The sequence below is a fragment of the Taudactylus pleione genome, unplaced genomic scaffold (genome assembly GCF_031769625.1).
Source record: "Taudactylus pleione unplaced genomic scaffold, aTauple2 ptg003289l, whole genome shotgun sequence".
Taxonomy (NCBI): Eukaryota; Metazoa; Chordata; class Amphibia; order Anura; family Myobatrachidae; genus Taudactylus; species Taudactylus pleione.
The window spans coordinates 17,501-34,554 of NW_028287644.1; the positions used below are offsets into that span (position 1 = coordinate 17,501).

The 17,054-nt window shown below is 48.3% G+C and overlaps 1 protein-coding gene across 1 annotated transcript; it reads right to left on the reverse strand.

The window, feature by feature from the left end:
• Positions 1-14,048: 14,048 nt before the first annotated feature.
• On the reverse strand, positions 14,049-16,403 carry LOC148430744 (ras-related protein Rap-2b). Its single transcript, XM_088466491.1, has one exon. It carries the CDS (start codon positions 16,149-16,151, stop codon positions 15,600-15,602), a length of 552 nt encoding a protein of 183 aa, XP_088322617.1. The 5' UTR covers positions 16,152-16,403; the 3' UTR covers positions 14,049-15,599.
• Positions 16,404-17,054: the final 651 nt, after the last annotated feature.

Below are 17,054 nucleotides of genomic sequence, written 5' to 3' on the forward strand. Positions count from 1 at the left end.
GGTGTGCAATGTGCGCAGCTGTACACACTTACAGGTAATACAGTACAGACAACATTGCTCATTTTTGCTTGCACCTCATAAGCAATGTTTGGTACCAGTAACATGTGTTAGCTTGGATGGACCACACACACTTGTTTAAATTCTATAGGGAACATTCAATCATGTATGGGTAATTCATCAGTCCCATTACATTTCATCTATATTGCGATTTACAAGAAGCAGAACTTGGCACCTCACAGGCCTATATGTCCAGGAACTAGATTCAAACTACAAAATGTAAGTGGCATTAATGTGCCTGGTAAGGAAAATGTACCGACATGACTGTAAATCAGGGCCGTCTTAAGAGAGAAGGGGGCCCGTGTGCACTCCCAGTGCGGGGCCCCTTCCTCTCTTCCCGGTGGCTGGCAGCCAACTAATGCGGCTGGCCAGCCACCGGAGCATTAGTAGACTGAGCACTAGAGTGTGCCCGGAATCTACTGCGCATGTGCAGAACACCTGAAAAATGGCCACGGCGGCCATTTTTCCGGAGTTCTGAGCAGCGCTGACACCCGACGCGGGACCAAGGACAGGCAAGTTTCAAAAAATATGGGTGCAGTGTGTGCGGTGCGGGGCCCGTGTGCCCCGCACAAACTGCACCCATTATAGATACGCCACTGCTGTAAATAATACATCACAGTGGTCTACAGCTACAATTATACAGACATACAGTAATTGTGGATACTTCAAATAAGCCATCAACACAATCCAAACAAAGGAGGGAAACTGAGAATTTACCAGAATATGAACTGAAAAACAACTGAAGCAGAAAAATTTAAGAGCAGTAAAATGTGTTTTAACAATATTGATACATTTCTCTCTTTCCTTTCAAATTCAAACAAAACTATAGGGGGTAGGTGAATTGTCAGGGATGCCTGTAAAGTGCAGTCAGAACACTGTTGGGACAGTCGATATGCACCCCATAGAGGTACGTAGAAAAATGAGCAATGTTGCTGTACTTAATTCTCTGCACAATCAAACATTGCAATTCCAGAACAGCAAGATTTTAATCACTCCAATAGAATGGTGTAAGTACATTTTCTCTTCCAGAACGGACCTACAAACACTAGTTATGGCTACTTAAAAAATTCATCATTGCAAAGTGCTCCCATTACGACTTGTGAAAACATTAGATTAATATTAAATGTGCGGATCTGAGTTATCTCTCGACACATACTTATCGCACTTTATATTTTATTGCTCCTCTCTGATAGAACTGACTTGATGGAAAACTGTTTACTGAATGCGGTGTTCAAACTTAATATCTGCTGCTCTGAAATAGCAACATTCTAGCACTGAGTGAGCCTCTAGAATGAGGATAGGAAACATGCAGAAGTCATATGATGATGGGCCACATCAATGCAAGCATTTGGACAGGCATGTGACATCACTACATGTCTCTTTCTGGACCAAGGAGAATGGTGACCTACCAAAGTAATAAGCATTAGGAATAAAAATAACTGCAACTGGAACCAGAGACCATGGGTTTAGTTTCTAATTGAACATATGCAGAACATGTAGCACATGCAGCAGATTTTAATGTGTCATTATTAGAAGACCAAATGGGCATTTTCTTTTTTTATTATTTGAAGCCATTTTAGGCATCTAAACACTCCCAACATGTATTTTCCAGCCACTTGAATAGGATTCTACTAATAAAACACAGCTATAGGCACCTACAGAAATGTCCTCACTAGCCTTGGCTGCAGTCACATCAAACAGCCCTTGTTGGTGCACCTGGTCCTGAGACTCTGCTAGCACTGGGCGCCTTTTATGCGTCTAAGTTGCAATGAAATGCCGTTTGTAAGTCTGTGTGCGACTAAAGGCCCCTACACACTATACGACATGCAAACAATGCAACCTAAAGCTGGCCACACACTAGACCAACTTTCATCCAACCAGCCAACTAGTTGATTGGTTGGAATGAAAATCTGGTAAGGTATGGGAGTAAATGATGATCAGCAATTTGCTCCTAAATGCCAGAAGACAGATGAAAATGGTCATCAGACAAGTTTGTTAAATGTTTGATCAAAACAATTTTTTCAAACAACAGTTTCAGTCCATTTGGGAGCAAATTGCTGATTGTCATTTGCTTTCATCCCTTACCAGGTTTATCAACTAGTTGGATGGTTGGATGCAAGTTGGTCTAGTGTGTGGCCAGCTTAACAATATAGGTCATTATACATATAAACAAGATTGCCAGATCTCCTACCTGCAGGGAAGATCTGAGGATGTGACCAACGACCAGCGGGAGCACGCATAGTTATCAGTCATACACACTGCACAATTTGAAAGATTTGTCATTCTCATGCGTTGAAAAGGTAGCCTAGTGTGTACGCATCTTTAGTCTCTCAAGCAGCATGCAAAGTGCTATGACGCAGTGGCAACGGCTTTTTTCTACACCAGGTTCCACTTATGGGAATCAGACGCACGCAGATATACAAGTGTCACATAAATTAATCAGCACAGTCTCCTGGTGCATCTGACTTTGCCAAAAATGTCTAAAAAAAAAAAACTAACAAAACCACACCCACACCCTTTTTGGAAATAGAAGAAGCCGCAGCATTTTAACATAGTACCACTCTCGCGCACCCCGAAGAACATTGTGCTGATGCATGCAATGTGCCAGATTCTTCTTCTCATATGCTTTATTTCCATCAATATCTTCAGAAATATGGTTCTAGAGCCATATTTCATAAGAAGTCACTGGAATACTGGCACAGGAAGCCATCAGAAAAGTAAATTCAGAGGGTGCCGTCGAAATTGCAGTTTCTGCATAATTGTATCGATTGTTGCTATACTAATAGTCTAATGCAGGAGATTTCACACAAATATGGCTAATTAGTGCTACAGACCGCAGTCCCCATTATTATCAACAGTCTGACCACTATGTATTTTGCAAACTCCAAAAAGTATAGCATATATATATATATATATATATATATATATATATATATATATATATATGAATGATAGTTTTACCCATTGGTTTATGCCAAACTCCAGGGCTTGACAAATTTTTCTAAAACTTAGGAGCCAGACCCCCCTTCCCCTCGGAAAGCATTACTGAGCACCTAGATCCCTGACAACCAACCCCCATGGCCACACCACTAACGGGGTGCCCCAGTAGTAATCCCCCCTCTGCAGTGCCCCCAGTAGTGGTTCCTTTATGCAGTGCCCCCCCCTATGCATTGCCCCAGTAGTAGTCCCTCCCTATGCAGTGACCCCTGTAGTAGACCCCACTATGCATTTCCCCTAGTAGTGGCCCCCCATAGTGTCGCCAGTAGCGGCCACCCCCACCTATGCAGTGTCCCTACAGTAGTGGCCACCCCCACCTATGCAGTGTCCCTACAGTAGTGGCCACCCCCACCTATGCAGTGTCCCTACAGTTGCGGCCATCCCTCCTATGCAGTGTCCCTACAGTAGTGGCCACCCCCACCTATGCAGTGTCCCTACAGTAGTGGCCACCCCCACCTATGCAGTGTCCCTACAGTTGCAGCCATCCCTCCTATGCAGTGCCTCTTTTAATAAAAAAAAAAAAAAGCAACTTACTTGATCCCTGCTCCTGCTGACCGCCGCTGTCCGCTCCTCCTGGCCGCTCTGCACTCCGCTCTGTCATGACGTCTCTCCCAAACTGCTGCGGGGTGAGCCGGAAGGTGGATCTCATGAGTGAGCTCCAGCCGGCTCACTCCGTGAACGACGCAGCAGCCAATGAGAGTCTGATAGACTCTCATCGGCTGCTATAACAAACACACAGCCGCCGCTGACGGCTGTATGTTTGTTTGTTACTCTGTAGTGTGGACCGCGCTCGCGGTCTGCACTACAGGGCCCGGTGGTTGCTGAAAACCTGGTCGCCAGGGAGCCAAATCTGGTCGCACTGGCCCCCGCGTTTTGTCGAGCCCTGCCATACTCAGATGGCGTAAACAGCTTTATGCCAGAGACATTCTCGCTGGAGAGGGATCACACACATGCAAATTAAGTAATAATATACTTATCTATAGAAGACACTCGTTTCACTCTATAGATACCAATCCTGGTAGCAACCAGGGTCGAAGTCCTAGGAATTTTGACCTTCGTTGATCCTTTCACACAGAAAATGGACTCTGGTTGACCCGGCTTGCCCCAGAAAATTACCTGATCCCTTTTCTCTGTCTGAAGAACAGATTTACTATCAAGCACCTGGTTGTATCCACACCACAGCCAATCAATTATATGCTGCCTCATCTTAACAGTTCCAGTCCTTAAAATATTCTCCATACACCAATGTTAAAATAGAATCCCCATTTGATCTTTCATTTACCTGGTCAATTTTCTTAGTATTTAGATTCAGGATGCACAAAGTCCAGACGACTCTGTAACAACAGGTTCCTTCCTAACTCCAACTCTACGTGTAACTACAGCATATTTACTGCACACGGCATAAACAAATCATCATAGCCTGCAAACTATTGCTGCCTTTGGGGGTTAATCCAATTAATGCATAGGGTGTGAGTTGCCGTTAAAACGCCGGCAACGGATTGGCACCTCGCACCCTTCACGGCGCACTCCTTGTCCGAATTTTCTTTATTTTGCTCGGAGCCCTATGAGGCTGCGAGGACTTTTAAGCGAATCCGGGCTGCCCGCGAGATCATTGTAGTTGGATTGACCCCTTTGTTGGAGAGCGAAACAAACTGATCACAGTCAATAGTGAAAACGATTACTCTTAACAGCTACATGAACACACCAGTCAGAAATTCTGGATTATGTTATAATTAAACTATGGATTTTATTTTTGTAAAAATGTAAACTTTACATAATAAAGTTAGAATATATACAATGAAAATCACATGGAGAGGACCCTCATTGTATATATTATATTGCATGCATACATGTCATAGATCAGAACAGTATTACATTTATTCTTATAGATATAGCCTAGACTATTAGGTTATACCCCTTTCAGACTAGCAGCAAAATCCTGGGTTATTGCACGTGAACCCGTGATTTTGTTTATAGCCTGAAAAGGTCCTAAAAAAAAATAAAAATTTTTTTTAAAAACAACCCGGGCCGAGCGACCTGGAATTTCAACCCGGGTAGGTACTAGGGTTGAACCCGTATCTACCCAGATCGCGGTGCAGTGTAAACGGGTAACCCGAGTCATCCGACCCAGGACCGATTTACAGCATAGGAAGATCCGGCACTTGGAGATTAATTCATCTCAAAGAGACGGCACTGCACAGACATACATGGCCGACCTGAGAACAAGACGCAATTCTGAAAGTGGTCTCAGCCCATGTTGGACCCGCAGTCAAAATCCTGACTGTGATCCAGCATTTTCATCTAAAAAATATGAGATATGGTAAGAACTTACCCTTGTTATCTCTATTTCTACGAAGTCCATAGGGTTCCACAGGATACCTTGGGGTATAGGTGTGACGTCAGTCGCAGGGCACCAAAGAGTTAAGTTTTCAGCCTCCCAGGATGCACTAGGTCCCCCTCCTATACCCCGCCCCCGGGCCAAGGCACCTCAGTTAGTTACCAAGCCATAGGCCGGAGGAGGAGAAGGAAGAGAGAGAACAAAGATCTGGACACATACAAGAATCACATTCTCACCAGAGGGAGACGGAAAACCGGTGACCAGAGCAAAGCCCATCTGCAGCACAGGTGCGACAGGGCGGGAGTCCTGTGGAACCCTATGGACTTCGTAGAAATAGAGATAACAAGGGTAAGTTCTTACCATATCTCATATTTTCTACTTCAGGGTCCATAGGGTATCCACAGGATACCTTGGGGATGTCCCAAAGCAGTATCCTTTAAGGGTGGGGATGCTCCTGTGCAGAAAGGAGAATCCGCCGCCCGAAGGAAGCATCCTGAGAGGCGAAGGTGTCAAACCTGTAATACCTCACGAAGGTATGGACAGAAGACCACGTAGCAGCCTTGCAGATCTGAACTGCCGAGGCACCATGTCGAGCTGCCCACGAAGGACCCACAGACCTAGTGGAATGAGCCTTCAGAGAAGGAGGGACCGGTAGGCCTTCATGAAGATAAGCTTCAGAAATAGCCATACGGATCCAGGCTGCCAAAGTTTGCTTTGAAGCAGGCCAACCCTTTTTACGGAAGCCAAAGAGGACAAACAAAGCGTCCGACTTCCTAAACGAAGAAGTGCGGTCAACATAAGTCCTTAAGGCCCGCACAACATCCAAAGAGGCCTCACCCACGGAAAGACCCGGTGAGTTAAAGGCCGGAACAACTATTTCCTCGTTAATATGAAACTGGGAAACAACTTTGGGAAGAAACTCGGGCCGAGTGCGGAGCACTGCCCTGTTCCCATAAAAAACCAAGAAAGGGGGTCTACAAGAAAGAGCCCCTAACTCAGAAACACGTCTGGCCGAAGCAATGGCCAGAAGGAAAACAGTCTTAGCTGTTAGCCATTTAAGATCCACTGAGCCCAGTGGTTCAAACGGCGGTCCTTGGAGAGCCCTCAGGACCACAGCCAAATCCCAAGGCGCCACAGGTGGAACAAAGGGCGGCTGAATGCGGAGAACACCCTGCATAAAGGTGCGCACATCCGGGATTGTAGCAATCCTACGGTGAAACCAGACAGATAGGGCCGAAACCTGTACCTTCAAAGAAGCAAGGCGAAGCCCATGATCTAGTCCCGCTTGCAGGAAGGCGAGAATCAGAGACAGACAAAACTCCCGCGGTGCATAACCTCTCGGTCGACACCCCTGGAAGAACGTATGCCACACGCGATAGTATATCCTTGCGGAAGACGGTTTCCGAGCTCGTAACATGGTACGCACCACAGAGCTGGAAAACCCCCGGGACCTCAGCATGGCCGTCTCAACAGCCACGCCGTCAAAGACAGCCGAGTCAGGTCCGGGTGAAGGCAAGGACCCTGAGACAGAAGGTCCGGTCGTAGCGGCAACCGCAGAGGAATGTCCACGGACAGACCCTGAAGGTCTGAGAACCAGTGCCGTCTGGGCCACGCGGGAGCTATCAACAGGAGCGTCCCTCCTTCCTGTTTGAATTTCCGGATTACCCGTGGAAGAAGGGAGACCGGAGGGAACAGGTATGCGAACCGGAACGTCCACCGGACGGACAGAGCATCCACCAGAGACGCCCCTTCATCTCTTGTGCGAGACCCGTACACCGGCAACTTGTTGTTGTGCCGGGACGCCATGAGGTCGATTTCTGGAAGACCCCACCTGTCCACCAGTAGTTGAAAAACGTCCGGGTGCAGGGACCATTCCCCCGGATGAACGTCCTGGCGACTTAGAAAGTCCGCCTCCCAATTGAGCACTCCCGGGATGAAGACCGCTGATATGGCCGGAAGATTGCGCTCCGCCCAAACCAGGATCCGAGAGACCTCTACGAGAGCCGCCCGACTGCGAGTTCCTCCTTGCCTGTTTATGTAGGCCACGGTGGTAGCATTGTCCGACTGGACCTGCACCGGGCGACCCTGGAGAAACCGCTGTGCCTGCTGGAGAGCATTGAAGACCGCACGGAGTTCCAAGATATTTATTGGAAGCTCCGCTTCTGTCGGCGTCCATCTGCCCTGGAACAAGTGTGGACCCGAAACTGCTCCCCAGCCCCGAAGACTGGCGTCCGTTGTCAACAGGACCCAATTTGGAACCCAGAACGGACGTCCCTTGTTGAGGTGGGTCGTCTGTAACCACCACGTAAGGGACAGGCGAACCTCCTGGGTGAGCACAATCGTCTGGGACTTCAGAGACTGAGTCAGCCCGTTCCACTTGGACAGGATCAGGTGCTGCAGAGGTCTGGAGTGAAACTGGGCGTATTCCACCATGTCGAACACCGACACCATGGAGCCCAGTAACCTCATCGCCGAGTGTAAGGACACCCGGCGGCTGTGCAGACAACTGCGCACCCTTGACTGTAAAGCAGAGATCTTGTCCTCCGTCACGAAGATCCTTTGCTGTCCCGAGTCCAATAAGGCTCCAAGATGCAGAATCCTCCGAGACGGGATTAGAGTGGACTTCTGCCAGTTGATTAGCCAGCCGTGCCGTTGCAGCAGTGCAATGGTCAGGTCCAAGTGGCGTAACAGGAGCTCTGGAGATCCTGCCACCAATAACAGGTCGTCCAAATACGGCAACATGCGGACTCTCTGCAGCCGCAGAGAAGCCGCCATGACCGCCATCACCTTAGTGAAAACACGTGGTGCTGTTGCCAGGCCAAAAGGTAACGCCCGAAACTGGAAGTGGTCGCTGCTGATTGCAAACCTGAGGAACTGTTGATGGCGCCAAAGAATAGGGACATGCAGGTAAGCGTCCTGTATGTCCAATGACACCAAGTAGTCCCCAGGTTCCAGCGCCAGAATGATGGACCGTAGGGTCTCCATCCGAAACTTCGGGACCCGCAAAGACTTGTTGAGTGCTTTGAGGTTGAGAATCGGACGATATGACCCATTGGGTTTCTGTACCAAAAATAGATTTGAATAGAAACCCTGGCCCCTCTGGGAGAATGGAACCGCCACTATAACTCCAGCCTGGAGCATAGTGTGCAATACCTTCCGCAGCTCCGTAGCCTTGTTCCGGTCTGATGGGAGACCCGTGGTGAAGAAGCGAGCCGGGGGTCTGTGCCGGAAGGAGAGGGCGTATCCGTGGGAAACCACCTCCAGAACCCAAGTGTCTGTCGTAGTGGTCGACCAACACTGGGCGAACTGTAGCAGGCGGCCTCCCACCCTGGGATCCCCCAAAGGGAGGCCCGGACCGTCAGGCCGCAGGCTTGTCATCTGGCTTGGGGGCCGGACGTCTGGTACTCCATGCCTGCTTCCGGGGCTTGACCGATTTCTTAGGGCCAGCCTGTCGAGGAAACGACTGTGGTTTGGGCCTGCCCTGGGCCCTAGATGACCGAAAGGACGATGGTCCCGAACCAGAAGGAGCAGCGGCCGACGGGAGACAGGCAGATTTGGCTGCCGCCAGCGTGGCCACAATCTTATCCAGATCCGGACCGAAGAGAACTTCTCCGGTAAACGGCAACGCTTCCAGACCTTTCTTGGAATCTGCGTCCGCCTTCCAGGATCGCAGCCACAAGGTGCGACGAGCAGCTACCGCTGCTGAAGAAATTCTAGACACCAGAGTACTAATGTCTAGAGCCGCCTCGTTGATGTAGGTGGCCGAATCACGGAGATTGCCAATCAACTCCGCCTGATCGGCCGGACAGTCGGATTCAAAAGAAGCCTCTAATGAATCCGCCCAGCGCTCCATCGCTCTGGCAACCCAGCAAATGGCCATAGCCGGCCGTGCTGCCCCCCCTGCAAGGGAATAAGCGGACTTCAGGCAGATTTCTACCTTGCGGTCCGTAGCATCCTTAAGGGAGGACATGGATGGCATCGGCAATGTGGCACTACGGACAAGACGGGTCACGTGAGAATCCACCTGTGGAGGGGATTCCCACTTCGCAAAATAATTATCCGCGAACGGATAAGCCACCGCCAGGCGTCTCTGCGGCTGGTATCTTTTGCCAGGTTGTTTCCACGCCTCCTCTAAATGGTCCACCAACTGACCCGAAAGAGGAAAGACTGTGGCATCGCCCTTCACATCTTTGAAAAAGGCATACTTAGATTTAGCCGCTGGGGGAACTTCGTCCTCAATCACCAAGGCTGTGCGGACCGCCCGAATAAGTCCAGGAATATATACTTTGGACTTAGCATCAGCGTCCTTAGTATGGAGAGGTTCCTGATCGTAAGGATCTAGAATCTCCCCATCATCAGACGTCCCTTCGTCATCCTCATAAGGAGCGGACAGAGACGCCACCGGCCTTTTATGAGACCGCATCACAGACTCCCCTTGCAACACATCCGACAAGTGCTGTACAGAACTCGTCAGGGAGTTAACCCACGCTGGCTCCTGAGAACCCGGGAGCGGGGAAATAGGGAGACTGTGGGGTACCACCAATTGTCGTGGGAACCCCTGCATGGGTGACGACACCACAGACTGCTGGGACAAACCCATCGGAGTAAACGCGGGCTGCGGAGCTAACTGGCCCACTAAAGCTGTTAACGCCTGAGCGAAACAAGCCCAGGGCGGCTCCTGTACCGGTGCTGTAACCGTAATAGGCCGCGCCATGGACAAACACTGCCGGCAAAGGCCCTCCGCGCTACCCTCCCCCTCCGCTAACGGTACTTTGCACGTGGTACACTGTAGCCGGAGGGGAAAATCACTTTCAGACATGATGGCACCACGTATGTGACCTCTCTCACCAATTAAGTATTAAATAGGCGAGAGACCACCCTGCAGCACCGCACCGCAAGGGCTTTAGCAGAAAGAACAGGGACAGTAATAAAGCTGACAGTTTAGAGAAGAAAAGATTACAGGCAGCAGCGCTAGCACAGTCACATACAATGCAGAAAAATAACAATTCCTGCACTAACAGCGCTGATCACTCAACTACACAGACACAGGGCCTGGTAGGACACAGCGCTGCATACACAGACCTGACCACAGCGGAGGAGAGGTATGCGGGGGGACCCAGACCACGATGCTTCCGTCCAGCGCTTCCACCATGCGTTCTGAGAAGATGGCCGCCGAGGAGCAGAGAGGAGGCTGGCCTGGGGGAGGAGCGCTGCCACAGGACCAGTCGGCAGCATGCAGAGAGGGCTGTGTGCAGCGGGGGAGGCGCCGGCTGTGAGACAGGGAAGGCGCGCTCCCCTGGCATGCATTTAACCCCTGGGACGCCGCAGCGCTACCGCTCTGCTGCGGTCCGCTGTCCCAGGGGGTAGTGGAAGCGCAGGTTGGTCGCCTGGCTCCACGCTGCCAGTCCCCAGGGAGCCCCCTGCCTGGGGACTTAGGACCATGTGATCAGCGGGGACCCACCGCGGGACCCCGCTGCTTACCTCTGTCCCCCTTGAATCCGGCCATGGTCCGGAGCATCTGGGGTCACCGCTAGCTGTGACCCCAGACGCCCACCAGCATCCCCGGATCAGTACCGGCGTTCTGGTACCGGCGGGGTGTAGGGAAGACAGCATGGACGTCAGGACTGACTGTCCATGCTGTTCATCCAGTTGTGCAGCCACAGCTGCATGAAGAATAAGCTTCAGGGGCTCTTCTAGCCCCCACTCCAACAGGTGCACCCGACTCCGGCCGGGCACCAAACTAAACTGAGGTGCCTTGGCCCGGGGGCGGGGTATAGGAGGGGGACCTAGTGCATCCTGGGAGGCTGAAAGCTTAACTCTTTGGTGCCCTGCGACTGACGTCACACCTATACCCCAAGGTATCCTGTGGATACCCTATGGACCCTGAAGTAGAAAGGGGTATTACTGATCCTATGTTCTAACGATTTGCAAGACATGCTGTCACGCCACATAGCTGTATTAGGGTACATCCTTCAAATTAGAAATCTATAGATCACTTTGAGAACCAAAAGCCAATACTCAGTGAGAGTCCACAAAACAAATGTACTGTAAACAGAGTTTGTGTTTTTAACCCATTTGTTGATAAAAGTCCATCCCACAATGAATGATAATGTGACTGTCATGGTGATCTATCAGTTAGTACAGTTCAGTATGCATAGAATACAGTACATAATACTCCACAAACAGCCCTGCGAGTGAATTCCCTTAGACTAAAGTGGTAACATGTTCGGACATGTTTGCTCAGACTGCCTTGTGCTTCTGGGCTAAGGACCTGATTCAGACCAGCTCGCTAGGATGCATTCGCTCGTAGGTGGCCGATTTTTGCATTCTGCGTATGCATCGCAGTGCGCGAACCACTGCGAAAAATCATAATGCATTCGCTTGCTGTGGATAGCCAGCCCAGCAGTGTGAGTGACAGGAGAAGCAGTTAGTGGGTGGTGACAGGGGCTGGACATTAATAACGGGGGAGTGGATGTGCAAACGCAGACGTGCTTGAGCGTCCCAACACTGTTTTAGAGGCGTGCATAATTTAGAGGGAGCATCATTGTGCACATCACCTGGTTAGTTTTTACACTGAAGTGATTGCAGTGCTTGCAGCAGGGTATGGTCAACCTCAAGTGCTGCGATCACATCCAATGTAACGATGGTTGCATACACTTCCTGGAGATGACATGATGCCCACAAGACAGGCCGATGGGCGTCTGCATACACAAAGCGATCGTACTCTAAAAGGTGGGTACACACCTGACAGATATATCTGCAGATGTTGGTCATTCATACACTTAACAGCCATCATCTGCTTGTGCCCTCGGGTCCCGGCGGCCTGGTCAGGGGCATGTCTCGCCCCCCTCGTGGCCGCATGGGTGGTCGGTGCACCAGCCAATGCGATATGTTGGTGAACGACGCTGTTCACCGACATATCGCAGGTACACGCTGGTCGACTTGCAGCAGATATATTGGCCAATGTATCTGCCAGTGTGTACCCACCATTAGACATAGTGGGCGTGCTAATGTTTTGCTGTGCAATCGCCCTGCCTACGCAATTAGCATACGCATTGTGTGAGTGCACGCATCTAGCGAGCTGGTCTGAATCAGGTCCTAAGTTCAATGTAGAACCAACTAGAGTAGTCCTGGTGATCACACCTATGGATATTACTGCAATAGGTTTACAAAAAGCATCACTGATCCCTATGCAGATTGCTCCTCCTCATTCACACTTCTAAAGTGGTAAACACATATGCTGCCTATATAGCACTTTACATTTTAATGTACATTCAACACATTTAAAGGTAGGAATGTTTGCAATTATATCCTCCTAATATACATTACAATGAATATCCCATACTTGTAACAAATGTAAAGGCCACTATAAAAGTAGCCTACATTTAATTTGCCTTACCACTTATTATTTAACTTGTGCCAACTGTCTTATTATTGTACAGTTTGGTGTAGATGTTAATGTGATGAAGTTTACAAAGGACTCAAGTGTCACTGAAAAACACATTTGTGCTATAAGAATTAAGGCCCTCATTCAGAGGCGCTCGCAAGAAGCAATCGTTCTCTCTGAATGAGGGCGGGCGCTTCTTTTTTTCTGTGCGGCCTCCTGGTCGCTAGCTAAGCTGTGGGTTACCACCCACAGCTTAGTGACCGACCAGGGTGATTGTCGCGATGGTCAAGACCATCGGGGCTTGCGACGAGACCCTAAGGTTGGGTCTCGGCAACCGCAAGCCCCAGGGAGCTTCTTGCTCTAATAGAGCAGGAAACTCCCCACTGACATCACTGCTGTCAGTGCGGCCGCCCACAAAACAGCAAGCGTTCCGTGAGGAACGCCTCAGTTTTTGTAACCACCCCCCCGCCCCGCCTACAAAACAGGGCGAGCTGTCGTTAAAATATATGTTGAACACCACTACAAAAAAGTAACAAATTAAAAAGTAAAATACTTGTAATATAATTACAGTAATTTGATGTTTCTCTATCTCTATCAACACTTATGAGTAACAGTTGAGCAAAGTTGTTTTTGAAGAGGGAAAAAAAAAATAAAAAAGAAAATGGATCAATAGAAAATGTGTTAATGTTTGGCACATATTTTATGAATAAAGTAAATAGTCACCCAGAATATTGTAAAGGATAAAACTGTGAAATAGGCTGTCACTCCCTTACCAGATAGATAGAGAGTATATCTACCCGCCTACATGGGAGAAAGCAGAACACTCCCTGCCTTATCTTCTAATAATCACTTTGTGGATGCCAAAAGAGAAATCAATCTGTGACAGCCCATAGTGAATATCAGTGCCCTCCTCAGCATGGATAAACTACAGCAGTTTCCGCCCTCTGAAAAGAAACAGGAAGGAGAGTACACCAATGTCTGTATTAAGCATACTTCCTTCTCCTCTCCAGACACAATATGACTGGACTTACTTTTCAGAATGCGTAGTGGGAGATCAGATACAGCAGAGGATCAAGTGACCAAAATATCCAAATACTTTTAACCCAACGAGTACTGGATAATTTGCAAACAAAGGCTCACATGGTCGGTCTTTCAAACTCACAATTATACAAACTTGTATAAACAGTAAAACTCACATAAAAAGAGTCACATATAAATACTGTGATTGCATGAATCCCCTAGACAATTTAAAATGAAACAACTCAGCAGTGCATAAAATAGGGCCTGTTTAATCAGAATTAAAAAAAAAAAAAAACAAACAATAAAAGATGTTCTAATTATATTATCCATCAAGATCAGACCAGGCAGCTGGCTCAGCATTTTCTAGAACCAACCCAAGCAAACCTGGTACAGTACCTGCCTTTCATCCAGCCTTGGTCTAGTATAACAAATAATGAAAAAAAAACACATCATGTTAGGTCACCACCGATTTGTATTCAATGTATTTTAAAACATAGAAGACAAGCTTGTTCTAGCATGTCCAAAAAAATAAAATTACATTTGTTAATGTCTTGAGGAGCATCACATTTTCTTCTTAAGATCTATGGCTGCTTTGCAATGATAATACCACTGCTTGCAATGTAAAACATAAACAAACAAAAATCAATAAAATGTAATGAAATAAAATTGAAACCCTTTCTTTGCCAGACTGTTGTGTACACAACAAAAAGGGTTAATCAACTACCCTCCCTCCCCCTCCACCCACAAAAAAATAAAAATAAAAATGTGCAAGACATGGAAATTACATTTACAGGCTCAAAAAAATAGGTTCCAGGGACAATAGATCCCTTTGTCCACGCTTGTTCAGTGTGATTACTGAGAGGAAACTGTTAAGTAGTTTGCAGAATAGGAGATAATGGGATTTTGTGGAGGTTTTCACAGGTTGGCACTGACTGGAACAGCTGAATTTTGAAGGCACTCTAAGGACACTGGGTGCTGGTGACCCTGGTACACAAAAGTCATTTCATTGTATATTAAATGAAGCTGAGCATCAAAAATCAGTTATTGCCAGCACACGTGACATTAACGGAAAATAAAAAACAAACATGTAACGTTTTCACAGCTGATAAAAAAAATACTAACAATCTTCCCAAATCCCCATCTTATACAGCAGGTAAACAAAATAGACTTCCCCTCTGGCACACACACACACACCTCAGCATGGGGAAAACACTGGCACCCCACACTGCGTTGGCATCGTTTCTCTCGTTTCTAGATGTGCAATACTTATGAATGGTTACTCTGTAACAATAATCCGACTTTGCATAGAAATACGTGAAAGGAAAGTCAGCAGGCGACCAGTCCGAGGGTGACCCCAATCTGCCTGGCATGGAGGGCCATTCTCCATACACACAACTTGTGCACTTCAGTCGGGGCATGGGGTAGTTGTCGCTATGTCCCACATCACTGCTTCTTTCTGCATGTACCCAACTTGTGCACTTTATAAGTCAGGGCACTGTAGTTGCCGTCATACCCCCCAAAACACTGCTTCCTTCTCCATGTACCCAGCATGTGCAGTCCGGGCATGGGTAGTTGCTTGCTATACCCCCTCATCACAGCTTCCTCCTACAGTCAGCAAACTTTTCCTCCCTCTGGGGCACATGGAATTTGCAAGACTGTATATACTGAAAGATACTTTGTGTTACAGATGACATCTCAGAGCACAATACACCCACAGGAGCTGGATTCACTGGATGCAAAGTTGGTTTCAATCATGTTACAGGTAAGAGATAGTGCATTGTAAACAGGGGAGGGCGCCCCTCAGAGGATGACACAGGAGGAGCAGCACTGATCATCTCCATTGGGCTGGGAGGCGTAGTTCATCTGCCTGACAATCTCTGCAAACAGTTCATCCACTGAGGCTTTGTTTTTGGCAGAAGTTTCCATGAAGGGACAGTTCCAGTCATCGGCCAGTGCTTTGCCTTCCCCATGGGACACTTCCCTCTCCCCCTCCAGGTCCACCTTATTTCCCACCAGGATCATAGGCACCTTCTCATACCTTTTCACCCTGATGATCTGGTCCCTCATAGGCTTGATGTCCTGGAAGCTCTGCTGGTTCACCAGGCTGTACACCAGGATGAAGCCCTGGCCGTTCTTAATGTACAGGTCTCTCATGGAGGCGAACTGCTCGGTGCCTGCAGTGTCAAGGATCTCCAGCACCGAGGGCGAGGAGTCCACCTCGATCTCCTTCCTGTAGAAGTCCTCAATGGTGGGGTCATACTTCTCTATGAAGGATCCAGTCACAAACTGGACAGTAAGGGCAGACTTGCCCACCCCGCCGGATCCCAGGACAACTACTTTGTATTCTCTCATGGCTCCGTGCTGTCTGTTGCTGCCGCCTCTCGCCTTCAGCTTGGAGGAAAGGCAGCGCTCTCGCCCAGAGCAATTCACTTCATCAGCTCCACATGCAACAAAGAGAGGAGGGGCGCAGTCAGAGGTACCCCCAACCCAATTCCTGCTAGATGAGCTCAGGTATTACCGTGCACAATGTGCAAGAGCAGCCCTGCAGCTCCCTGCTGCTGCCCTTCTCTCCATTCCTCGCTAAGGCAGCCCACACTCCACTCTACTTATCTTGAATTACACTTGCATTTTGCAACTTCTTTGCATTCATTGGCTGTTCGGGCTGTCACTATCATCGTCTCGGGAAAGGCGAGCGGCGATTGGCTCCACGGATTAGCCGCAGAGAAAGTATTTTCATTAGTCAAACATGACTCATCCCCCATTGGCTGATCATGTGCAGCGTTTACTGCGAGTTTGTGCTGCATTTCTTTATGATTACTTTGCATTTTGTACTTATAACTCAGATGACTCACCTTAACTCTCATTATTTCATTATCACTTCATATTGTAATCCAGAAACATTTGTATTTAAGTGGGAATTCATTCCTAATGATTTGAACGTTGTCAGGGGTAACTTGCTTTTTTAAGACAATATGGGAGATGTATCAAACACTCCTGAGAGATAAAGTGGAGTAGTTGTCCATAGCAACTGATCAGCTTCTGGCTGTCATTTATTTAGTACAGTCTACAACATGACATACTGGGCGGGATGCACTAAATGGAAAATGCGGTAAAACCCCTGTTTACCACATTTTCCGAATGCATCAAATAGCTGGCCGCCGGGCTCCGATGTGGAGGGTAACGCCAGCTTTTGCTGACGTTACCCTATAGAAGCCTATGGGCTTCTACCGCATCGCGCTGCTATGAGGGAACTGA

What these genes read in the sequence shown, in the direction of transcription:
- LOC148430744 (XM_088466491.1), bottom strand. Translation starts at nt 16,151, where the DNA reads ATGAGAGAATACAAAGTAGTTGTCCTGGGATCCGGCGGGGTGGGCAAG.